Source organism: Barbus barbus (genome assembly GCF_936440315.1).
Source record: "Barbus barbus genome assembly, chromosome: 46".
Taxonomy (NCBI): domain Eukaryota; kingdom Metazoa; phylum Chordata; class Actinopteri; order Cypriniformes; family Cyprinidae; genus Barbus; species Barbus barbus.
This window is the reverse complement of record NC_136724.1, coordinates 18,210,209-18,236,994: the sequence shown is the minus strand read 5'-3', so window position 1 is coordinate 18,236,994 and position 26,786 is coordinate 18,210,209. Positions and strand designations below refer to the sequence as shown.

Genomic DNA, 26,786 nt, shown 5'->3' with positions numbered 1-26,786 from the left:
CAGAATTACGAATTTATATCTGGCAATTCTGCCTTTTTTTCTCAGAATTGTGAGAGATAAACTCGCAATTGCCAGATAAAGTCAGAATTGCTTTATATCTCGTAATTCTGATTTTAAATCTCGCAACACTGATTTTATAACTCGCAATTGCGAGGTTATATCAAGCAATTCTGAGAAAAAAAGTCAGAATTGTGACTTTATATCTCGCAATTCTGACTTCATATCTCACAATTCTGACTATATCTCGCAATTCTGACTATATCTCGCAATTCTGACTTTATATCTTGCAAATCTGACTTTATATCTCGCAATTCTGACTTTATAACACGCAATTGCGAGTTTATATCTCGCAATTTTGATTTTATAACTCGCAATTTTGATTTCATATCATGCAATTCTGACTTTATATCTCGCAATTCGGAATTTATATCTTGCAATTCTGATTTCATAACTCGCAATTGCGAGTTTACATCTCACAATTCTGTGAAAAAAGTCGCAATAACCTTTTTTTATTTTTTATTCAGTAGCGGAAATGGGCTTCCATAGTGTAGGGTCTAGAGCACACAACACCTACAAACCATGACTTTTACATGATGACTGTTCAAACAAAGAAAGTTTTTCGCTCCGGCTCCATTAGTGGTTCCTGACTGCATTTTTGTCCTAAAAACAGACCACGTCTTTTCCAGTGTTTTGTTGACCCTGGTCCTTTGAAGATGTCAGGAAGCACAGTGGATTTTGAAGGGATTAGCTGTTCACTTCTCACCAAAGGCATTTTTTGGGCCCAAATGAACGTCTTTAGAAGTGCTTAGTAGGACCCTATGTGCCCCTGACAAGGAACGACAGCGGAGAGTTTGGAAAATGAGAGGTGATTACTCAAAGCCGATCTAATTCTGCTTACACAACTATCTCTTGGCGTGGAGCCTGACAGTGTGACTTTACCCACTATTAAGTGATTAATTTGGTGCCTTGAGTGCACTGACAGAGAATGATTTGTTTATGATGGTACAGGAGGCAGGGGTGATCAGATGTTGATGGCTATTATCACCAGGGACATGCATTCATTAGCTAAAGTGATTGTCATCGAGATTGTTTTTCCTCCTTGAATGGAATACCCTTCATGACCCAGATACTGGATTTCACCAGGGTATTCTTTTGGAGACTTCCAGATTTGCTGTGCTACAGGGCAAGATACAGATTTGATCTGATATTTTGTGCATCAATTTTAAGTAAAGGTCAGTTTACATTACAGCCAGAGTAGAGCAGACAAACTTACGATGCCGATAAATAATGTAGAAACATGTTCAAAGCTTAATGAAGTTTCATTACTTACAAGTGTAAGTGTCAGGAACAAAAAGAAACAAAAAATGATATAGACATACATATATATATATATATATATATGTATATAGGCACTGTGTAAAAATGTTACCAAGCTTATACATACATACATGCGTACATACACACACACACATATATATGTATGTATATGTATGTATATATATATATATAATGAAATCTATTTTAAAATGTAACTTTTTCCTGTGATCCAAAGCTAAATTTCAGGATCATTACTCCAGGCTTCAGTGTCACATGATCAGTGTTGGGCAGTAACTAGTTACTAGTAATTTAGTTACTGTAATAATATTACTTTTTGCAGTAACTAGTAGTGTAACTAATTACTAATAAGATTTCAGTAATAATATTACAGTTACTATCCTTAAAGCAGCTTAGTTACTTTTGATGTCTCAACCCCGCTTATTTAAAATCTAACAATCAAATAATTCCTAGATTTATTTTCATAATTTTCACGACTCGCACATGCATGTGATGTCCCCAGTGCAGCAGGCAAGCTTGCAATATAGAAAAGCTTACATTCAGCAGATAGAAATATTGCATTATATTGATTTTGTCAGGAAAAAAGAAAAAAGTTGTGGCTGTACTTTACTCTGGCATTACATCCCACCTACATCCCTCTGATCAACATGTACCTTATATTACTATAATTAAAAATCTTTTTGGAAAATTAAACAGTTTCTTATAAACTTATGTGATTTGATAAAATACATAACGAAATATAATCATATATGGGTAACGGAAAAATAACTTCAAGCTACACATGACAGTTAATGAGATTAATACAACACTTCTGCTTGAATGTCACTATCAATCACTATTGAGTGTTTGTAATAACTTCTGACTGCGATCCAATGTGCACCACTAATAAGGAAATAGAAGTAAGATTTCACCTTGCATTAAACAGTAATGTTCTCCCACGACGCTGCATTCATTTCAGTTTGGCAAGGTATTCGGAAAGGCTAAATCCTATTTTATGGTTCCCTGATTATTTTTTGTGTTCTCCTTAATGAGATTTTTATGAAAATCAACTGACTCCAAACCAGAGGAGGTCAGAGACCACATGAACTAACAAGTTTCTTTCATTTTAACAAAGTTCAGTTGCACACTAGACTGTGAAATTTCTTCAACTATATATTTTTTCTCTTTTGCTTTGTCTAATATTAAACCCCCAAAAAACAGTTCATTCACACAGATGCACAACCCTTAATATATGCGAATGTACTTGAAATATTAATGAGTGGGTGGAGTTTTCTGCTGTTTGGCCAGTTACCAGTAATTCCAAACAAGCATAGGTTGGTTTCCTCTTACAGTCTCCCTGTTACACATGCTGTTTTGAAGGCATGAATTAACACACACACACACACACACACACACACAGTGCTGTAAACTCAGCTGCACTTGACAATCAGCCGGCCACTGATTCAGAGCTGTGAAACAGAAACAAGAGTCTGTGAGAGAAAGAAGCAAGAAGAAGAAGCTGAAGAACCCTGAAGGAAGCACTTTGGGTGAAACACATGGAATAATCCTTGAAGAGTACCTGTCACTGGCTCAAGGATCCAAGACCTGGAAGTAACTGAAGAGATCCAACTAAAACTTCTTTCCAGCACTGTCTATGGGTATGGAATGACCTATTGCACTGTCCACAGCCTCTCCGAACTCCCTCACCACCCATGAAACGCTTTAGCAGCCTGAGAGGGTTCAAAAAACGCAAGGACCAAGAGGGGCGGACAGGGAGACGGCAGTCAGAGCCCCACGGCCTCCTGGGAACTAGTAAGATGGCAGTTAAGGCTTATATGTGTATATGACTTTGTTATATATAATGTTTTTGTTTTTTTTGTTTTTTCATGAGTGACATTTGCAGATATAAATATTTGGACACTTGTAAGAATATCATTGCATTAGATATCAAAATATCAAACAAGCATTTATTATAACAATAAATCATGCATAATTACATGCAAGTAACCCTAATCCTAATCCTAACCATATAGTAAGCACACATAGTTAATTAATAGTACTTAGTCCTTAAATGTATAATTACACTGTAACAAAGACACCTTAAAATAAAGTGTAACTGAAGTTTATTTGGTCTTAAAACAATATGTTTATTGTAAAACAAATGATGTTTGAAGTGAAGATAAAGAAGTATTTGTACACTTTCTGGTTGTCAAACTTAAGAGATCTGACTAGGCTATATATGTTATTTTATATTATTGAGATATACTATTATACTTGGTATTAATATTTAGAATTAGATTTTTCATTTTTATATTTTGATTATAATTTTAGTTAAAAGTTTGGTATTTTGTTGTGTTTTTGTCCTGTTTGTTTTTTTGTGTATGTCTATATAGATTGTATTAATTTTATACCAGTTTTAGTTATTTTAGTGAATCAAGTTAAACTAAATCAAAACTTTATATGAAGCTGAAATAAAACAAGTTTAAAATGTTTTAAGTTACAGTTTTGTTTTAACATCTTTTATTATTTCAATCAGGAACACAAGGAACTTTGGCATACTAATATTATTACAAATATTATTTAACTTATATATTTAGTTTTAAATTTAGGTAACTATAATAACCCTGATATTTCCCCTAAAAATCACCATGCAAACATGAATGAGAAAAGTTCATTTGTTTGCATAAGATGCTTTTATATTGTTATACTGCAATGGAGATCAGACATTTTTAAGAGTATAAGGCCACTGAATTTCAGTCTTACAGTCTTACACTTTACACTCAAACATAAGTAGACGGATGCATTCAGATCTCAGACCTTGAAGAGTCTCATTTTTTCTTGTGTATTGAGGGATTTGCACAATAAGAGCGTGAGCAGTAGAGCTCTTTACCTGTAAATTTGACAACCTCTAGAAGTAATTTCTCAGTGCATGCTGCAAGATGATTCCCAGAACCCTGAAAACTAGACTTCGTTGTCTCAAGATATGTATTATGTAATGCTTCCAAATAGGTGATTTTGGTCAGAATGTGCCAAGTTCTAAAAATTAAGCTGGTCTGCAATGTGGATCAACAAAAAGCTTTTAAGATTTTTATGACTTTTTCTAAATGGGATGTTTTGTTTTCATCGGGTGTATAATGATTGTGAAGGGCTAATCCTGTGATGTTAATAATGGGAGTTGTTATTTATAGTCTACACTGTAAAAAATTTCCTGTAAAATTTACAGTAACTTACTGGCAATTTTGGTTGCCAGTAAGACTGTAAATTTACAAGACTACTGTAAATCAATAATTACATTTGTACTGTAAAAATTACAGCACACGGCTGTATATATGCTGTAAAATTATGGTGCTTTTTTTTACAGCTATCCCTGTAAAATTACAGTAGCAACGGTTACGAATGTGACTGAAATTATAAAAGCAACTGTGAACTTGCACTGCACATACATTTTACAGTAAATTAGTGCATTTGTTGTGAAATTCAGTTCACTAAAGTAATAGCTGAGATTTAGCACTGCTGTGAGGGTGTGTAAACCTACTTTTCCCTCAAATTTTCAGTATTCTTTGTCAATTTATTGTGTAATGTGAAGAATAAACCTTTCAAAATAACAGGTTTTCATAAATGTAACAATTTATTGTACAATAGATGTTCATTTAACATATGCACCATTTTCCAAAACATATTTGAAACAAAATATAAGAAACAAAAATGGAGATTGCACATTAAACCAAAGGCTTTATCCTGGGGGGGGGGGGGGGGGGGACACTTTCCCTCCAGTGTGACTGAACTTCATTCAGAAACTCAAAGTTTAAATAAACACAAAAGAAAGGGTCTGAACTGTGCCTACCTTTAAACGGCCAAATCCATGAAGGGGCAAGACATTGCATGTACATTAATTTGAACATCAATCATGCACTTGACAATCAGTTCAGAGTCTCTCACTTCAATTTCATTGGAACACTTTTTTTTTTTTAAATGGTAAGCCATTCAAAGTCCATTAGCTTCCGTAGCAGTGTGCATACATGTGGGTTCATTCCTTTCATTTTCTTGTCTCTCTTTCCAGCAACTTTTGATCCAGTTTCCGGGTTAATGCCCACAATTCCTCTATGAAAAAAACACACACAGCAATTGTTTTTTAAAAAACAGCATATAAATCAATGAATAAAATAAATTTAAGTGTCATTTTAAAATATAATTTTCCTTAACATTTCATTTATTGAAGAGCTTGGGCCAAAGAAAATATTTCAATAGTTTTACTAAGTTAATTGTATTTTTTTTATTTATATATAAGGTGCTGGTCATATAATTAGAATATCATCAAAAAGTTGATTTATTTCACCAATTCCATTCAAAAAGTGAAACTTGTATAATATTATACATTCATTCCACACAGACTGATATATTTCAAGTGTATTTCTTTTAATTTTGATGATTGTAACTGACAACTAATGAAAAGTTATCTTATTATTATACATTACTGACACTCTATCCTCCAATTTGATATTGTTAAGTGCTTTGACACAATCTGTATTGTTAAAAGCGCTTTATAAATAAAGGTGACTTAATATTCTAATTTTCTGAGATACTGAATTTGGGGTTTTCATTAGTTGTCAGTTATAATTATCAAAATTAAAAGAAATAAACACTTGAAATATCAGTCTGTGTGGAATGAATGTATACATTATACAAGTTTCACTTTTTGAATGGAAATAGTTAAATAAATCAACTTTTTGATGATATTCTAATTATATGACCAGCACCTGTATATCTATCTATCTATCTATCTATCTATCTATCTATCTATCTATCTATATGGTTTGCATCAGGCACGTGATCAGCTAGAGACAAATAAAGTAAAAACAAAAAAACAGCAATATTGTGAAACATTATTACAAATAATAATAATAAAAAAAAAAACTTAAGGTATTCAGGTAACGAAATTTGTTACCTGAAGTTTTATGGTGTAAAAAAAAAAAGTTTTCAATTTAAATATTACAAAATGTAAAGTTATTCTTGTTATGCAAAGCAGAATTTAGAAATCATTACAATTTATTGGACTCAAGAAACATTTCTGATTGTTATTAAATGTAGAAAATTTAGCTGCTTCATATTGTGTGTGGAAATGGTGATACATTATATTTTTTTCAGGATTTTTTGATAAATGTAAAGTTTAATTAACAACATTTATCTGCCTTTATCAAAAATATTAATAAATGCATTAACAAACTTAATGAAATAAAAATAATTTTAGATGTCTTCATTCACTTTTTATCACTTCCATGCATGATGAATAAAATTATTAATTTCTCTCCCTTTTAAATCTTATACAAATGTTTGAGTGGTATCGTTTCCACAAAAATATTAAGCAGCAAACTATTTTTACCATTGATAATAATAAGAAATGTTTCTTGAGCAGCAAATCAGCATATTACAATGATTTCTGAAGGATCATGTGACACTGAAACTTCTCTTAGTAAACAACAACAGATTTATAAGCGTTTCTAATGACAAATGTTGTGTTCCCAAATGCAATTTAAATTGGCTCGAACCAAGCGCGGCTAGGAGTGAATTCAGTTCATGTTTTAGAAAACAATCTTTAGCAGTTTATTTAGGTAATAGCTTAAGGCCATTTGCATGATTTCAACACCCCCACCCCATCAAAAAAAAAAAAAACTCAGATCTACGCGAATCGCATGGGTCATCCCTCAGAGGTCGGAAAATATGGACATCCATATCCCTGATGCATATTTTGTAATAGATTTTTTTGATAAACTATTTTTGCTGGACTTTGGCTGCATGTACTAAATTCAGTGTTCAGTTTTTTGCTGTTTGACAACTTTTCCAAAATAAATAAAAAATAATTCCAAACTTGTAAACCTAAAAAAGTAAAGAAAATTTGAATGTCTACAATAAATTTTTTGTTGGGAGTTTATGCTCTGACATACCTCTGAATAAATTTGAGGGTGCATGCAGCTTCATCCGCATAAGCAAGGTTTAAGTTGTAATAGGTCGCAAACAATGCTGCCAGGCCCTCAACAAATGCCTCTGAACATGGGCCAAGGACAACTTCCCTTTCGACTGACAACATCCACTTGCTTGGGGTCATGGATTCACCTGTAAAAGAAATACAGAAGGACATAGCTTAATAAGTGTTGTAAAAGCATGGTTTATGGGTAGTTCATGTTAACTAATAAAGACACTGATACTATAATACTATAAACTAAAAGATAATAAAGACTATGGTTACCAATAAGGAGAGAGAGAGGGAGAGGTTCAGAGACAATAACAAATGGAAGGAATATAGAATAGAACTGTGAAATGGAATACAGGAACAGAGGTGGCAAAAATAGAAGTTTCAGATAGAAAAGGGTTAAATTTCTTAGAAAAAGAGATTCATCCACAACTTCAGGAAAATTGTGCTCTACAACGTCTGATCTCTCACTCTCAGACACAACATCAGAAACTGGAGTTTCCGTGGCCATAGCAGGCTCTATCAATTGGTTTACAGAGCACATTTTATGAGTCCGTGATACATATGATGCAAATGTAGATCTCACCTTAAATGTCCTGTTGCAACCAAATGGGCACCGGATCTCCAGACCTGACTGAATGTGGCTCTTCAAAAGAGACAAAAACTGTGTTAGGGTCCCACATTGAACTTCACAAAAGTCTACATGGCATTTAAATGTTTTATCACACATCTGTGCCTGAATCTCTTTAGCAGACGCGTGATGTTCTTTGTGATGTCTGTATATGTGGGACTTCAATGAAGAAAACGTGGGCAATCAGGCACACCACATCTAAATTGTGAATTAGGCACATTTCTATGCAATTTCACATGCTGCACAAAATGTAGGATTGTGCAGCTCTCATTATTACAGAATTCACAGATAAACATCAACTGCAATAAAAAAAAAAGTGCTAATAAAGTTACATACACAGCAGTAAAGCATGTGCACAGTAATTTCCAATGTACTTTGTAATGAACAACTAAAGTACTAATTTGACTACATACACCCTTATAAGTGATATTAACAAAACTAAAACTTAAAAAAAAAACAGCATCTTCATCGAAACAAACACATACTAATTAGTTAATAGCTTGACAGTCCAGTGAAACACTAATGTTGCCGAGTTGCATAAAACCTACATAACTTAATTCTATTAATGTAATTGCAATGTTTTAAAGTTTACGTGACTACTAACAACAATCCACACTAATTTTATACCGAACAGCTATCGAAAATGTTATAGTAATATGGCAGATAGATCACGCTTTCAAGATGAAAAAAAGTTAGTTAACGTTACCCAGCTAATGTTAATCCTAACATTGCACTAAAAAAGCAAATAGCATACAATTGAACAGCTATTTATCCCTTTTGAAACGTCACAAAATAAAAAAAAATATCTTAATGACTGGTAAAACAATAACTGGATGTATCAGGATTTCACGTTTTAACTGAAGCATGAATTAGTTGTTACACTCACCTCCCTCACTCACTCACTCTCACTCTTTTGAGGTCCTCTTCTCTGGTAATCGCAGTGTTGCCAACTTCTTTATCGTAGCGTGCAGGAGTTGAGCGCGAAATAGGAAAAAAGAGCGCCAGAAGTCGTGACTCGTGAGAAGTCCCAAGATGTCCGCTGCTGATGACGAAATGACATCACATGCACTGCGCTCCGCCGAGTTGTCTAATCATGTGTTTTTTTTTAAAGCAAACAGTTTTAAACTAATAGATGTGTACATTATATAATCATATGTCAGAGTCAACATGGTGTAAATATTTTGTTAAAAAGGCTGTATTTATTACAGTTGACTGAGTTCCAAAACTGGATTTCAACACTAAAAAAAAAAAAAAGAATATGTATGATATCCTGTAGCATCACTGTATAATCATGTTCCCAGAATACATTCTTGCTTAAATAACATGCACACTATATTATGGTAGATACTACTGTAATTTTACAGCAATTATTTAGCATGTTCCCTGTAATGCTGTAAATTTCAAAATACAGTAGTCTATTGTAAATATTTACTGTAAAAATTACAGCAATTTTTTACAGTGTACTGAGAGTGAGTTTAATTTCATATAAAAATGACATTGGATGCTTTTGGGAGGAAATAGCAAGGGCTAACAGGGGTTTGCTGCTGCAAACTGGGTGGTTTCACATACAAAACATACACTTTAAATGACATTTTATTCTTTTCATGTCAACCTCAAACAGCCTGTCGAAATGGTGTCTGCTGGAGTGAACATCTGTCATGTTATAATTGTGTTATGTTCATATTTGTCTCCTATGGAAGCCAATTTCAGCCTTAGAGAAAAAATTTAATTGTGAGATAAAGTTTAAAATAACAAAAAAAGTCATATGGGATATAAATTCACACTTGAGATATTGTGAGGTTGAAGTATAAGGCTTCTAGCCTTTCCATCACTTTAATTTGTGTGTTTTTATAGCTTTCTGTATTTTATGTGAGCATGCATTGTCTTTTAAACCGTCTGTGCTTTAGTGAAACAATAATTAAGGGATGTCAAAATGACTAATTGTTTGGCCACCCACATTTAATTATATCTATTAATAGAGATTTCATAAAATTGTGTTATTAACCCCACCCATTAGAAAGAAAGTGGTTATAAATTCACATTATGAATAATATTATACAAATATATCTATCATTTTATAAATCGGTTGAGACATTTCTCAAGGATCATGTGACACTGAAGACTGGAGTAATGATGCTGAAAATTCAGCTTTGCATCACAGGAATAAATTATATTTTAAAATATATTAACAGAGAAAACAGTTATTTCAAATGGTAATACTATTTCACAATTATTACTGTTTTTATTATATTTTTTTTAATCATGTAAATGCAGCTTGGTGGCCAAAACGTTTGAGTGGTAGTGTATACAGTTGCTGCTGTGTCTGAGTGTATCTGCTACAAACAGCCACTTACCTACATTAACCAACAGATCACGTTCCACTCTGTATCTAACAGTCAGCGGATGGAAAAACGATTGACAGAAATGAAAGAGAGAGAGCAAGAGGAGAAGGGAAAGAGAGTGGCTCATACTTGCCCTCTGTGAACAGGTCTGGAAGTTGGAGTGATATTGAAAAGCTGACAGGCTGATGGATGATAGAGAGACACAAATTACCAGTTAGCGGCTGAAAATGTCAGAACATAGAGCAAATGCCAATTTGAGGATATCCCTTACTGATCTGAGACCTGTTACACACCCTGTATCAGTTTTATTTTCCCCTTCAGATGTCCACAATAACATTCTTAAAAAAAAAAGAAATTCATAAATTAAAAATGAATGAATAAAACACATGCACACAAAAAATTAACACATAAAACTTAAATACAAATGTCTAGTTCCTTTCATTTTAATCCTCTAAATCCGATTCAATGATCTATGCTAAGCTACGCTAAAAGTGCTACCGCCAGACCCGGATATCGGCTGAATGGATTAAAAAATGGTAAAACTCAACTGTTTAACTCTAGGGGAGTTGTAAAATGAGCCTATTTTCAAAAAAAGTGGAGTGTTCCTTTAAAGTGCAGCTTCTGTTGAACTAGAATCCAAATATAAAGTCTTGGCTCTAAAAATAAAGCCAAACTCTGATCAGATCTGAGTCTTGCTTCTGTAAAAGCGGTCGTGTGCTGAAAATGAGAGCAGCAAGCGTTAACTCTAACGTATTGTGAATGTCACACACTGCATTAGAAAATGCAATCCTATTGGTCGGTTGAATGGATTTTGACGGGCATCGCTATGATATGGAGATGGTGCCTGCTGGGAGAACAGCCTGGGCTTTGTGACACATGCATGCATGTCACCAGGCAGAGACACAATCCAAAGCAACAGTTATTGCAGCTTGTGTTCTCATCAGCCATATTTAAACTATGAGTATGCACTTTAATTCACAAGACACATTGCCTATGTTCAGAATTAAACACTCCTGTAGCATACCATGGATACTGTGTAGTATACAATTTTAATAGTAGTATATGTGCATTTAATTCATTAATAAAATCTCAATTCATTACGTACAATGGTATATTTAAAATATTTGTAGATTAATAAATGGTAAAAGATATTTATTATTATTATTATTATATTTTGTGTGAAATGCATTCTACATTATCATACTTTATTTATTGGGTTTATTTTTAATTTTTAAAAATGCATTCTAATCCAAAAATCACAGGTGATATTGATTCTAGCAGAAATGGAAAAAGAAAATCAAAATATGCTTTGAATGGGGTGCAATTTTCCAAGCATTATTCTGAAAAATCGCCATCCACTAAAACTGCGTACTGTACAAATTTGCTAATAAAGCCAGATGTCTAGAAAAAAAGCTTAATGGTCTGCTAATACAATTAGAAAACAGGCTATGTTTATATTCATATCTAACCATAAAGCTGTCCCAGTTTTTAATCATATGCAATTCTGCATAAATAGCTTTAGGGGGCGCTGCTCAGCTTACTGTATCTTTATAGATCCAGAAATGCACTTGCAATTTTGATGAGATCCACATCTCTGTCTGTATTATGTCTTTAAAAAAGCAGGATTTTAAGCTATTTTTACTTTTAGAGAATGTGCTTGTTCTTATGCATGTCTGATGATATCTTCTCACAGACACAACCATCTTTACCCACATGTGAACTCAACAAATACAAATGCACAGCATGACGTACTTATGAAAGATCGTATCTAGTTTCACGGGATTAAAAGCACATCAGTTCCAAATGGCACATAATGCATGTGTGTTTAATCAGCTGACATATGTAAAATACTTTGGCTGCTCATCACTCAGTCAGAGCAAAAGAGAGACAGACAGACTGAAAGGGAAATGAGGAGGTCAGTGTTGGTTGATTTGACTGTGCTGAGTTGTGTTGTTACTTTTCTAAAGCTTATTATATAGCGAAATATGAACATATAGCTGCATTACGCTGAAAAATAAATCATGTCAAATGCTGTTGAGGGTTTTTGTATGGATTATTGGTTTGCCTGTCATGGCGCATTGAATGGTAAGTGTTCTGCACGAGCGGTTGGGTTAACTTCTTTGACACTGGGTCAAAGGTCATCGGTCACTGAGGATGAAGTTTGATAACCTCTGACTGGAAGGTAAACATCAAAAGACGTCATGATGACAGCAGAGGAAGCTGTATTTACAGAGTGAAGTTCACTTCCTAGAGTCAAAACAACATCAAAATGAACAATGTCTAATACACATTCTTGGTCTAATTAATTGTCAATGTACATTACTACAAAATGTGTTTATAAAATAAAACATAAATGTGTTTTGTCGGACGATAAATGGTTGGGATTCCACTAGCTAAGCTAAAAGCCAGCAGACATTTCTCAAAATGAATTTCTTCCTCAATTTAGCCATTACATCGGCCTCAGGGGCTTTAAATGTGATTTACAATCCTGGCAATTTATGAAAAGCCCACGTCAGCATAATGATACAACAGAGACGCCACGTCTAGAATTAGCAATCATGTTTGAGAAACTGGTATTTACCTGCTTAAATGTGTTTGAATTGAACACAAGAAGGCTTTGGATGTCTTTATACGTAACACAATATCAAAGATGCATGGAGCTTTTGGACTAGGCATGTCTCCAGCCTGGTTTTGATTTGATTATGTTCTGTAATTATATTAAAATGATTTGATAGTAATATGGCTTCATAAATATGCCACTTGTATCGCTCATGAGGACAGTTTAATTCGATAAGCGCTGCAAGTATGGCCTGTGGGTGTGTTCTGTTCAGCTCGTACTGAATTACGTCTGTCTGGATGTGCAGCACCCATCGTTCACATCCAGCACTGCTGCAATGATCATGTGACTCCGTGGTCCTGATGGTAGATGATCCCTGGGAATTTGTGTGAAAGATGAGAATGTAAACTCCCTGTGGATGCATTTGGGTGGGGTGAAGAGGCTATTGCCATTCTGATGACATCATTGCGGAGACCCGCTTTTACAGCTCCCTCTATGTTCCTCCTACCCTGCTGTCTATTTTCTATTATGTGCAGTGTTTACTGGGCCGATGGCTGACTGCTATAAAATAAGCTCTTTACTCATTCAGCAGCCATGGCCATGCGGTCTCGGCTGGCGGAAGATAATGGCTTGGTGCAGTGAGTTGAGGTATTCAGGATGGCTTGTTAATAATTTCTCATTGCACATCTGCAATGCAATCCTTGATCGCTCTTTCACGCTTGATAAATTCTTATGATTTTTTGTCAATTATGCTCATCAATCAACTTTGCCTGCCATCTTTGAACCCACAATATAGATAGATAAACAGACAGACAGACAGACAGACAGACAGACAGACAGACAGACAGATAGACAGATAGACAGATAGACAGATAGACAGATAGATAGATAGATAGATAGATAGATAGATAGATGTAATCTTGGCTGTTCTCTTGAAAATATATTCTTACTTCATTGGCTTGCTGATGGTATCTTGGACTCCGCAGGCAGTGCTACATTTCACTCTCCTCTTATCGACTCAAAGCAGAAACTCAATAAGTTTCCTCCACACACCACTCTGTGAGAGCAAGCTGCTTCCTTAAGGCTCTGTAACCGAATCCAGCCAGGGGAGAGGACGGCACACAGAAGTGGGTCACGTTCAAACAACAGGGAGCTGAAGCGATCACAAAAATGCAATTAGAGGGCCCACAATGAGATTGATTTTATCATTTAACGGCCAACTAACGTGCAGCACAATTCCAAAACGGACAGGCCAATTACTCAGGCGATTGACGTGATGAACACTTAGGGGAAATTTGACAAATGTGTCACGTTTGGGCCTTTGCCATGTATTGGAAGAATTGTGTAGCCTCAGTAACCGAATAAACACATCCAGAGTGGTGTTGTTTATGCTGGTCATTTTCTGTGATCTGACTGCAGTATGGAGGGCAGAGCCTGGAGGAATCACAGCATGAAATCTGCAGCCTGCGACAGCAGATGAAGTGTAAAATGAGGTGATAAAACTCAGCTCTCCACACTGCCTGCCGTTCAGGCCTTATGGCCCCTTCTATTTCTGCAGGCACGGATCAGAAATTACGACAGGTACAGCCTAACCTTTAAGTGACAGGATCTAAATCATCCTTCGTGGGCAGAGAATGGGATACAGTGAGACACTGTAGCACAGTACACAGTCATAAAGTCTTAAAGGCGCAGTGTATCGTTTCTGTGATAGTAGCAACATAAAACTGAATTCCAGATAGATAGATAGATAGATAGACAGATGTCTGATGTGTCTTATCTTCTCTGTTTGTATAGCCTCTGGTATCTCCTCATCACCCACCACTCCAACACAACTGACCAAGCAAACTTCGGCGTTTCTTCTGGAAGTCAGTCAGAATGACACCGTACACCGTTCCTCCTCCTCCCCCCTTGACACGGGACAGCACCACAGCCCACCTGCCGCAAAACCACCGCCCTGTCCCTGCTCGGCACCGATATCTACCTCACGTCCGGTGAGTGATCTGCTGTGGGACATTTTGCGCATCATTAATGTTTTAATTGCCAAATACAAGCAGAAATATTAAAGACAAAGCATAATGCTTCCTGACAGAAATCGCTACATCCTTAGAATAGTGTTTCTGTACAAGAATTTAAACAAAAAATTCCAATACAGATCACGTACAGCTCCTGATCCTTGAAAATATGTTTTTAAGCGCTAAAGAATTAAAAGAATACACGCATATTTAGCAACTGTATGAACATGGAAACACAGGGCTTAAATACAGAGGAGTAAATTAGATAATTAAACACACACACCTGGAGAGTCTGGAGACTAATAAACTAATAACCAAAATGGGGACAGGAACTAACCAAATAAGGGCAAACAGGAACTAAACTGGAACACACACGTGACAATATATATATATATATATAAATTAAATGCATTATGTTAATATAATTTACATAAAATTATAAATTATTAAATTATTAATTATTACAAAATTTCAAATTATATTTACACACACATTTAATTTATTTATCTGAAGAGTCAGATGAATATGAGTCTTTAATGTCTTTGCACATTATAGTTATTTTAAAAAACTATTTATATGTATACTTATTTTTTATTGAAATATGTAATTATTGAATTCAACGTTTATAAATCTAAAATTCCTTAAAACAGGCGCACAATACTTTTACAAATCACCAGTTCTTGTCGATGGATCTAATCTGATTTTTACGAATAAAACCCTCTGACCGTTCATCGTGTTCACAAGCCAAAATCAATACAGCAGTCACCATCTGCAATGCTGTTGTCCTTGCCTCCCGCACGGTAATCTAAGCAGACGCTGCACTCAGCAGATGTGTTATCAACTTCATGTGCATTTCCTTTACTCCTTCTCTCACACGTCTCATTCACCTACAGTACGTACAGTATCTGTTCGTAAATTTTAATGCAAATATAATAATTTATCAATAAGGTCCTATAATAAGCCAAATTTAAATACTCACTGTGCCGTAGTGTTTCAGCATAAAAATATAAAAGTAGTGCAAGTTTTGTGAATTTGTCCCTAAAATTCTGCTACTCAATGCAGTGCAATAATGTCTCTATCTTTAACAGCCTCTGAAAATCCACTCTCAGCGATTCTCATTTTATGTATCATTGATCCGTTGACATGTGCTGAGTGCGGGTCTCATATGGGTCAATGTGGATGAAGAGAATCACTGCTGCTCAGACACCTTGGCTCTTCACTGCTGTCTTTAAAATAAACTTAATGCCTCTCACTCTGTCAAGGTCTGACACTGTGAGTTACTACTTTTTTCCCACTTTCTCATGACTTGTAGTTCCCCAGAATTGTGAACTAACATTTTTCTCATGGCCGCCCCTTATGTGTTTGTTTACTTCTGTTGTATATTCATGGGATTTTTTTCACAAGGGCTCAAGTTTGTTCAGACAGCCACACCCACTGATTCATCAGGCTGGAATTTGGGCACAGTTCATTTGAATTACTCTCCATGCCAGATTTTTCTCTGGGAAAGGCCAAAAACAGTTGTGTGAAATATCTTTGGAGCTGGACGAACTCTATAGGTTTTTGTAAAAAAAATTTTTACAGCTTAATATGGATGTTAAATTGATTCCATCCTATTAGTTTAAGGAGGGCCATTAAGGGGAGAGAGATGGAAAAAGACGCATAGATGCACAAATGCATTTTAGACATGAAAACCACTAAGCACAATCGAGGAGAGAAAAAACTGCCATCTAATGTCACTAATAAGATTCAATATTAATAATTTTGCAACATTTTAAGGTTAATCTTTCATGCACAAATACATCACACATTTGAAATAAGTCATATGAATAAGACATGTCATGTATTTTGATATTAATTGATGCTAAGCCCTTGAATCTTTTGTTGTCTTTTGTGTAATGTGAAGTACTAACAAGTAGTGTTTCATTTATGAGTGAATCAGTGTTGTTGAACGAATCTTTTATTTCAGTGAATCATTCTTCTGTGCATTGACTCTTATTAGCCGTTCACTGATTACAAGTGTTATATCACCAACAACATTCCTTGGTTGGTCGTCTTGAACGAATCAGTGTTTTTAGAGCTTGTGTGTAGACTGAATCTTGTTGTTCAACAAACTGAATTAACTGAGATTAATCTGATTTGAGAAAACTGAATTGATTACAACTTTTAGGCATAACCTATGCAACTATATTAGAGGCCACAGCAGTTATGTTGCCTGTAGTTTGAAATACTCAGTCTGTGGAAGTCGGGTGGATTTTGATTGGCTGACAGTGTTTTAATTGTTTAACAGAAAAGAATAGCTCTTGTGATTCCAACTACAAAACCTCTCTGTGTAGTTATTGTCATAGTTTTGACGTGCACTTCCATATTCTCATGGAATTAAAACTATTATAAAATACGTTATAAAATAAAGCCAATAATTAATGAGGCAATGACTTTATATTACAGATAACGCAAGAACAACTTGTCTGGTGTAATGGCGTTTAAAGGTGCAATCACACTTAACGCTGACAGCAAATTGTTGACGCACCTTTAATTAACCTGCAGAAAGAGTCACTGAATCAGCGACCGAGTCATTTTTGTGAACCGACTCAAAAGATTCGATTAACCGGGATGAATCAAAATCCCCACCCACCACCAGCCTGTTTGGACAGGCTGACTCCGCTCGCTTTTATATTTGCACATTGTCTGTTGCTCATAACAAGAAACGAGTAAGCGGCATAGTTGATTAAAAACACTCCCTGTCAGACCGTTGGAGGCTCGCGACTGCAGCAAACTGGAACAGTCCATTTGCAAAAAGCCGGAGGGGGAGGGTCTCTCATGACTGACTTCACATTGGATGCAGGGCTACACAACTGGAGCACGCCTGCAAACACTAACTGTACCTACAAGAACCGATGGACCCGAGATCATGAGCACTTAGTCCGTTTGTTTTTCGGTTCGGTTTGCACTGCCGCCGCTTAGTCTACTGTTTCTTTATTAAACTGACAGCCAACTTCCGATCTCACCGGTGTCCTCACCGTCTGTCTTGCCTGTGTGTGTGTGTGTGTGTGTGGACAGCCTGAGATCGCCTCGTCTGTGCTTGACACTGTCACTCTGTCCTCAGGTCCACGGTTTAATTGAAGACATGCTGGAGAAACTCGATCTCGAGGATGAAGGTAAGCCTCTATATGTCTCTCATGTCGTGATTGTAAGGATCTGCCTCAGCAGCTTCGCTGTCTTGATATTGTGATGTTCTTTGCTGATTTATTTAGTCCTCACACTTCCAGGGATACTAGTCTATTTTAATCTCATTCATAATCTAACCCGGGTATAATCACGGTCATTTTGGGGCACAGTGGCATGGCGTTTTTATACGAGGTGTCGATTTGACATGAAGCTGCTCGGTAGAAATCACTGGAGGTCCCGGTAATGTATCGGGATCCCCATTCGTCATTTCTAACCTGTTGGGTGTACATGAGTCAGATGATGCTATTGGCTGGAGAGCGTCTCACCCACGTCAAGGAGTCCCTCAGGGGTGAGGGTAATGCCCAATTATGTTTATTCCTTTTGCAGTTGTAGTTATTGATCACTTAAACGATGAGAATGTTTGAAGTGGGGGAACTCATTAAGGGTTAAATTATGCGCAGTCTTTTAATCTGATGCAGGATATGATATGATATGAAGAAAGCATTTTTTTTTTCTCACCAGCCACTAACTCGATATTACCAGCCACTCACTTGTTTTTTTTGTTCGGTTTTTTTACCAATCATTTTGTTTAGTTTTAAACTACTAACTATAGATAGATAGATTAAAAATATATAATATTTTAATATTATTTAAAATATAAAATATATAATAACTATATATAGTTATTATATATAGTTATATATAATAACTAATAACTATATATATATATATATATATATATATATATATATATATATATATATATATATATATATATGTGTGTGTGTGTGTGTAAATAGCCTTTAGATGCATTGTATTGTATTTTAATAAAATATTTTAATATAATGTTTATTTTTTAATTTGTATTGTTTTTGATATACATTGCCTTTATATACATATTATACATATACATGTTGTTGATGTTGAAAACACTTGTCCTGCTTAATATTTTTTTGGAAACCAAGATTTTTTATTTTTTTTTCAATTTCTGTAATGAATTAAATGTTCAAAAGAACAACATTTATTTAAAATAGATATAAATATACTTTTACACAAACTTTTATATATTCCTTTTGGTTTCAATGCAGAATATTGTTTATTAATATGACACCTGATTGTAATTTTGTAAAAGTAGCTTATGGTTGTAGTTTTAAATAAGCAATCGGTTCCATAATTATAACTAGACTTTACAAGGAATGCTGTGCGACAGAGTAAGGCCCAGCCCTGAAACGGTTTTCAGAGCAGACATTTTCCTCTGAAGTGCTTTCGCCTCCGGCAAGGTTTTCCCAGCAATATGAGGCGAGCATACCACACTGATCTGGCAGTGCAAGTCTTGCCATTATTTCTAAAGGCTTTTGCTGCTGTTCTTTCAACTGTTGTACCTTTTAAGGGAAACAGAGAGCAGGTCGTGCAGGCTGCAGATCTGCTCTCTAAGGCTGAGGTTGAGGGTTTTTCCCAAGGCACCGGTGACGGTGAAGTCCTCAAAAACCTCTCTCACACTTTCACCTCTCACAGATATCTATCTCTGAACTGTAAAACCCCAGGGTGGTGTTTTTGGTTAGGTTGACAGTGGCTGGTTGGAAGAGACCAAAAAATAATTTTTGATCTAATTAACACGATGAATGTTTAGTGTTATTAGATGAGTTTGTGTTGGCATGCTCTATTCTGTACTGACACACTGACTTAAAGGAATAATTCACAGACCACATTTTAAGGTAGTATTCACTGAAAATACAGGCTAATGTAATAAGGAATAATGTCTTAGAATTTGCCACTAATCTGATGTCATGTGAAGAGCATAGCAGTGTGCTTTCTGAAGTATTAATAGCATGTGCTAGTTTTTGAAGCGCCATCATTAAATGATGTCTGAAGGCATTGGTTTGAAGTATGCGGTTGTGAAGCGTTCCAGCACGGTCTGGCTTTGTCGATCTAATAGCATGTGAAAACCAGAGTGTTTTCAACAAACAAAAGATTCATTCTGCAGTAATTCAGTTCTTTGAATAGCCACGGTGGACATCGGCCAAAGTGTCATGCCTCTGGTTGTGGTTGATCCAAACATCCAGACTTTCTGAGTAGCTTTCTTTTGTCATTTGTTTGGGCTTATTTGAGGATAATATATATTTTTCTTATAATGTAAATTATGATTAGCACAAATCCCACACTAGAATGGGTGTATTGTTGCTAGTGTGGAAAAAATAAAGACCGTTTTCAACAACCTAACCCACGTTTGCTATTGGTCAGGCATATAAAGTTACAACAGTAGGGTTTCGGATGTAAATCCCATCCATTTTGTCAATTAGGGAATTGTTTTAAAATGTATTTGAAAGATTTTTACATATACACCCTTAAAAACAGACCCACTTTGCGAGCTATGAGGTTGTTAATCAATGGTATATGCTTCTGTTCTGCCCACATGATTTCAACTTATTTTTTAAATAATTGTGATTTACAGTGGAATTGCTAGTAAAAAAAAAAACATGATTCTACAAAAAACTTGACCAATCAGAAAATCGAAACAAATCACGCCAAAAGAACTCTTTATCCCATTGAAAGTGTAATGAACTGCCTTTTTTAGATAATTTGTATTGTTCTCTGAGGTAACCCTTATAATGTTATCAAGATTTGACATCAAAAACATCATAATTATTTGAAGTAATAGGCTATTTTCTGTCCTGTTTTGACCTCCCTTATCAGAACGCTCTGTTTGAATAGGCGTGGCGGATTGTAGACTCGAAAGTAAACGCCCACTGCTATGATTGGCTAACAGTTGTGTATGTTTGACGGGCTACATCCTTCACAGATGTTCGCTGCTGTGATTTAGGTTAAAAAAGTATGAATACTCAGTACATATCAAACGGTCTATAATAAGAGACAAGGCAATAGTGATCACGTAATGAAAACAGTTACTTACACTTGTGTTGCGACATTACTGTCGGATCTAATATAGTCGTCATAGCATCGTCTTTTAGTTAAAATTTTTTTGAAAACCCCGCGTCGAATTATGCCTTGTTTGTAAACTAATCCACGGTAAAATGAAGTGAACAAAGGACCAAGTTCTTACTGACGCGGTCTGGAACTTCATTAAAAATAAAGTTTGTCCACTCTTTCCTAACGTTGGGATCAGAAGAAAGGCAATGCAAAGTTTTTCCACAAGTTGGCACTGCACAGCACCTTCTTGTTTTCAGAGCCATCTTTATAGTTTGGTTTCTGCATAGACCTGTGTTCGCCTCTCTCATTATTTGCGCTACACACACGAATTTGTGGGCAGGGCTAAACCGGCAGCGCTGTAGAAGCAGGCGTTGATCTTCTTCTGTGGAGGCAGTGCTTATCCACACTATTACATAATAGTCATATATCCCACAAGCTGTCGTTTTGGCAGATTGGCTTCAATAAGCTGTTTTTAGACTAACAAGAAAGATTTGAGTTCTGAAACTTACAGGATGTTTTTATAGTTCAATGACCTCTTATACGGTATGTCAAAAGATCAAGGGAATTTTGATTTTTCAGTTTATGACCCCTTTAAGCACTGTGAATCGCATAGTATACATAGTCCCGGCCCCAAACTCATGTTATTGGTTGAGCCTGTTTCTATGTCAGACAGGTCTGGATGTTCAAATACTTTTGTGTTATTTTAAAGCGCCACAGTGTTTTCACTCTTTGCAGAGTTGTTTTGCATACGCTTTACATTGTCTTAGCATATTAAAAGTATGCTAACTTTTCACAAAGTATATATTGTTTCAGCTGCAAGCTTTTCAGCGTTTATTTTTTTGAATCCCCTCAGTAAAGTTTCCTTTAGTAGTAGCAGCTGGACTGTCCTATTTTAATAGTTTCCATGAGCTAATACTAGACCTACTGCAGGACTATTCTTTGACAATAGCCAGTAGTGTTAAACTGCACTGAGCTCAAGCAATGGTGAGAAATACTTTGAACACCAGGCTTTTATTAACTTCATCACACTGAATGCTTTTTGTGGCCTAGCGTAGTAAAACAAATGTTAAGGTCAATCACTTGTGCACTTGTTTTGCAGTGGTTCAAAACAGATTCTGAGTAGAAACTGTCAATCAAGTGTTTATGAACACAAAGCAGTGGATGTTGCTGTCAGTAAGAGCTGCTTTCTCCACTAGGCCTTCTGATCAATGTTTGTTGAAATAGTCAGGTAAGTGTCTAGACTGTGGGGGCAGATGTGCCCGAGTCCTCCTAGACTGCACCTACAGCCTTGCGACAAAAGATTTGAGTGGTGTTTTCAGTCTAGACAGCTTCTGAAGAAGCAGTTCAGTGTCTAAGAATACTACTGTAAGAATTACCATGGTAACTAGGGACATTAGGCAGGATGCTGCTGAAAGGAACAACAAGAGAGACATCAGAGTCCACAGTTCAGTGAGTTCATGTCACCCATTTGTTTAATTCTGCCAGATCTACTACAGTGGGTTTTTATTTATTTATTTTTTCTTGTTTGCTAGGGATTTTCCAGATAGTATTTGAATAATTTACTTTGGCTTTAGTACACAATGCAAAAGCCCTGATATTATTATTAGTTTAAATAATAATAATACTTTATTACTTTACATTTTCTATTATTATTATTATTAAGGTACGTTGTCTTTATCATATTTTTTAAATATTTCTATATATATTTATTTTTATAATATTTATTTATTTATGGTTTATAATATTTCTATAATATTTTTCACTTAATATTGTCTTTACATTATATAAGTTTATTAAATATAAGTATCATATTATAAAATAATATACATAAAATAATGATATTATCGTTATTATTAATATATAGTAGTACTTGTTATCTTTTTAACATGACTCATGTTATCGTATAATCATAATCATTGTGTGACCAGACCAAAACAGTAAGCGGCGCCCCTTCACCTTGTTTTGTTATGTTCGTTTTTTGAAAGTCTTTTTGTTTTGTTCCTGTCTGTTTTGTCCTCTGTGGCATGGAAGTTGCCACTCGTCCTTCCGCCCTAGCCCGCAACTTCAAAGCGTGGGAGTTCGGTGGGATCGCCGCGAGTGCTGCGAGTCCACTGGCCACGAGTCCCGCAAATCCACCGCCGTCCGCAGGGAAAGCCAACCCGCCGTCCGTGGCTCCCTCAAGTCACGCTGCCGTCCTGTCCTATTTGTCTAGCCCCGGAGGGCTCCTGATACCCACTAGCTGCCCCATGGAAATTTGGGGGGGGTAGAAGGGTTCCAGCTGTAGTGGCTGTGCCATGGTCACGAAGACCACCTGCCCATGGCCTCCAGAGCGCCCACCCCCCCCCTCACCGGTGGACTTGTTACGGCGCGGGTCGTGTCGGGGGAGTTATATCAGTCCCCAGTCGTGTGTGTCATGTGTTCCCACCTCCTTATTTGGTTTGTTTCCTGTCCTCGTTTAGTGTGGTTATTAGTTAATTCCATTCAGCTGTGTTTGTCTCATTATCTATGATTATCCTGTGTATTTATAGTCCTGTCTGTTCAGTTTGACTTCGTCTGGTCTACTCGTTACTCCCCGGTGTTCCTGTCTGTGTCAGCCTTGCCTTGTCTTGCCCTGCCTTGCCCTGATGTCTACATTAAAAGACTGTTCATTTGAGTTTACTCCTCGTCTCCGTGTTCTTGTATCGTCCTTGTGTGTGCACCGTGACAATCATATTAATAATTATATTATTTTAATACTTAATATAAGTACTATAATGTAAATATTATGTGCTTAATAATATAAAAATACTTGTGTTAAGTATATTATAAAGGTAACACACTAAGAATAATAAATTATCATAATTCTGCAATAACAATAATATTATTATTATATTTTATGTAAGTTAAAATCTGACTCTTAAAATGTATTTACACAGTATAAATCAAGTCAAGTTGTATTATCTGTATTATCATATTATCATGAATATTAATAAGAATAAGCTACTTCACTATTATTACATTATTACTAATACATTATTTTTAAAATTATTATATTTAATGTACTTTTTTATAATATTGCACTTAATATTTTCCTCACGCGTATAAATCTTTACACATTTTACACATTAATTTATATAGCTGCTATTATATTTTAGGAAAGGCATCCCTCTTAAGTGGATGGTCTTATTGGGGCCCTTGACATCAAAAAGTGTTCAAACTCAGTGAACTGACAACTGTCAGATGATAAAATGTCTAGTAACATTTTTTAGTTTGAATTCAATTGTTATTTTTATTTTTAAATGTATAAGGGAATTAATGTCTGATTATATCACAGCAGTTATTTTTAGCCTGCTTTTTTCTTTGTACGCTGAGTAAGGAATATTGTTATTCGAAGCTTGTTCAGCTTAATGTTTATTAATTCATTGAAATAATAAAACCCTTTCGTTATGATTGCATCAGTTCCTCAGACTTCTAGCAGTGTGCTGGTGCTTAACTTATTGACTTGTACTTACGTGTCACTTTGCTTTCATACTGACTGTGTTTTCGTTTATTGCTGTCTTTACAGCTGTTGAACAATCTGAGAACGACATTTACATGCGGTTTATGAAGTCACATAAGTGTTATGACATCGTTCCTACCAGCTCCAAGCTCGTGGTCTTTGACACAACGCTGCAGGTAAGAGCTCTGGGATGTGTTTATGTCTCTGATAACAAATCTGTCAGACATGTTTACTATGACTTACAAAATACTCTCTCTGCAAGGTTAGTTAATGAAAAAGTAAAAAAAAAAAAAATGGGGGGGGGGGGGGGGTATTGCTATTATTATTGCTCATCATACTTAACGATCATAAGTACACTGTAAAAAAAATATATATATTTTTCAAAGTTGTTAATAAGACAAGTTTATTGAAGAGTGTGAAATACACACACACACACAGTGTGAGAGAAAACAATATATACAACTTTGGTAACACTTAAGAATACGGTTTTATGTTTAATTTAATGTGTTACTTGCCATTTTTTTTTAAATTATTTGTCAAATTTACTAGCAAGTTTCTACACCAGTGTATTACACTTCTGTAACGTCCTAAATAAATACAATTCTACAAGTGATTTTAGACATAACAATATTATAAGTAACAGTATGAAAAATAGATATTCATTTTAAAATTTGCTTTATATTTAATTGTATTATATTATATTTAATTAATTTATGCTTAAAGATAGGGAAATAATTCCTGAATCAAAATGTGGCTCCTTTTTGAATTTCATGTATTTCATTATTTCAGAATTTATTTGCTTTCCATAGAGATAATTGGTTTGAGCAATGTTTATTTATTTATTTATTTATTTTTCAGATATTCCTATTTTAAAGTGACATATTTAATGCATTATTTGGACAATTACATTGTTACATAATCGCCTTTCATTATTATGAAAAGTGAAAACACAAATAAATAAATTTCTATAATATAGACAAACAGTAATTTGAAAGTGATTTTAGAAATAATTTCATAATGTACAATATGAAAATTGATATTAATTTTGAAATTTACTGAAGATTATATTTAATAATTGTAAATTAAATGTATTAATATTTTAATGTAGTATAGTGAATTAATCTCTATTATCCACAGATAACCAGTATGGTATGAATATACTGTGCATGCCTACTTAATATCAGTTTCATTTATGAGTGCATGTATGCTTTCAAAATCAACCATACTATCTTCAGCTGATCATATGACCTCTCAGTCAAAATGCTGCAGCTTTTAGAAAGGAGGCAGTTTCATATGTTTCATATCAATTTTGCTTCACTCCTCTTGTTTGTCTCTCACTGTTTCTTTCTATCTTTATCTGTTTCTTCTCCCAGTGGTTTGTTATACCACATATTGATGTCCTAGCACGTTACACATATCGCATACCGTGTGATCAGCACGTATGTTTCCAGTCTAATCCGGTATTGCACATGCTGTCAAAAAGCCCTCCATCAGCATCAGTGCGGTCTGCGTGTAAAGTTCAATAGAGGTTCAGGAACCCACGGGGTCACTGCTCCACTGTCGATACGTGTAAATATTTGATAAATCCTAGATGAATGGTCTTCTCGCTGCCGGCGGGATTGTTTTGGACAGAAGATCCAAGCCTGTGTTCCTGATCACTGACTCACAGCAGTGATATACTAGCCGTCAGCCCCACCGCCCAGTTCACAACAGCTTCCATACAGCAGAAAGCCCAGCCTTGGGGAACGTCTCATTATGTTCCTTGCTATGACTCGATTAATGTTTAATAATCTCAGATTGAGCTGGAACATCACCCAAGAAAAGAGGCATGATTTATTTAAGAGCGCCCACGAGACGCCATGATTAATGCTTTGTTTGGCTCCATGGCAGTATTGACAGTGTTTGAAGGATCGGCCCGCCCAAATCCTCCTCGGTGGAAATTCTTCCAAGACGAGGGAGGTCTTTGCGTTCAACTTTAGCTGGTACTAATAATTACAACATTTGAAGAATCCCACAAGATTATGTATGGTTTCTGATAATTGGATTTGGATTTACGCCTGTGGTAATCAATGACATGCCAGACAAAGTGTAGAACACAGTTTTGTTAAAGGCTTGGAATGAAATACTCACTCTACAGGTTCATACAGGCCTAGACGCCCACCTCAGGTTATGTGCTTGCGTGAGTTATCATAGAAGTACTTTGTGAGGAGATAGTTATGCTTAAAGATAAGGGAAGAATTTCTGCAATGTAGCCCCCTTTTGCATGTCATGACTAGTATATATTTCTAGTTGTATAAATATTTATATATATATATATATATATATAAATCATTTGTATTTAATCTTACATGCTTGGAGTAAACAGTGCCCTCTTCCTGTCACTGCTGGTGT

General features: G+C 35.4%; 1 protein-coding gene and 1 long non-coding RNA gene across 2 annotated transcripts in view; one reads left to right on the top strand and one right to left on the bottom strand.

Annotated features, from left to right (window-relative positions):
* The first annotated feature begins 2,620 nt into the window (after positions 1 to 2,620).
* LOC306865190 (5'-AMP-activated protein kinase subunit gamma-1-like) overlaps positions 2,621 to 26,786 on the top strand; it is a 39,799-nt gene continuing 15,633 nt past the window's right edge. Inside the window, exons 1-4 of the mRNA XM_079409654.1 lie at positions 2,621 to 3,126; positions 14,607 to 14,803; positions 17,928 to 17,979; positions 24,462 to 24,571. Of these exons, the coding sequence (XP_079265780.1) occupies positions 3,027 to 3,126; positions 14,607 to 14,803; positions 17,928 to 17,979; positions 24,462 to 24,571 (459 nt within the window). The 5' untranslated portion in view covers positions 2,621 to 3,026. The remainder of the gene's footprint in view (positions 3,127 to 14,606; positions 14,804 to 17,927; positions 17,980 to 24,461; positions 24,572 to 26,786) is intronic.
* LOC306865192 lies at positions 4,928 to 8,971 on the bottom strand. Its single transcript, XR_013783850.1, has 4 exons — positions 8,800 to 8,971; positions 7,869 to 7,928; positions 7,257 to 7,425; positions 4,928 to 5,415 (listed from the first exon to the last, which is right to left on the bottom strand). It is a non-coding gene; the product is annotated as an uncharacterized lncRNA (long non-coding RNA).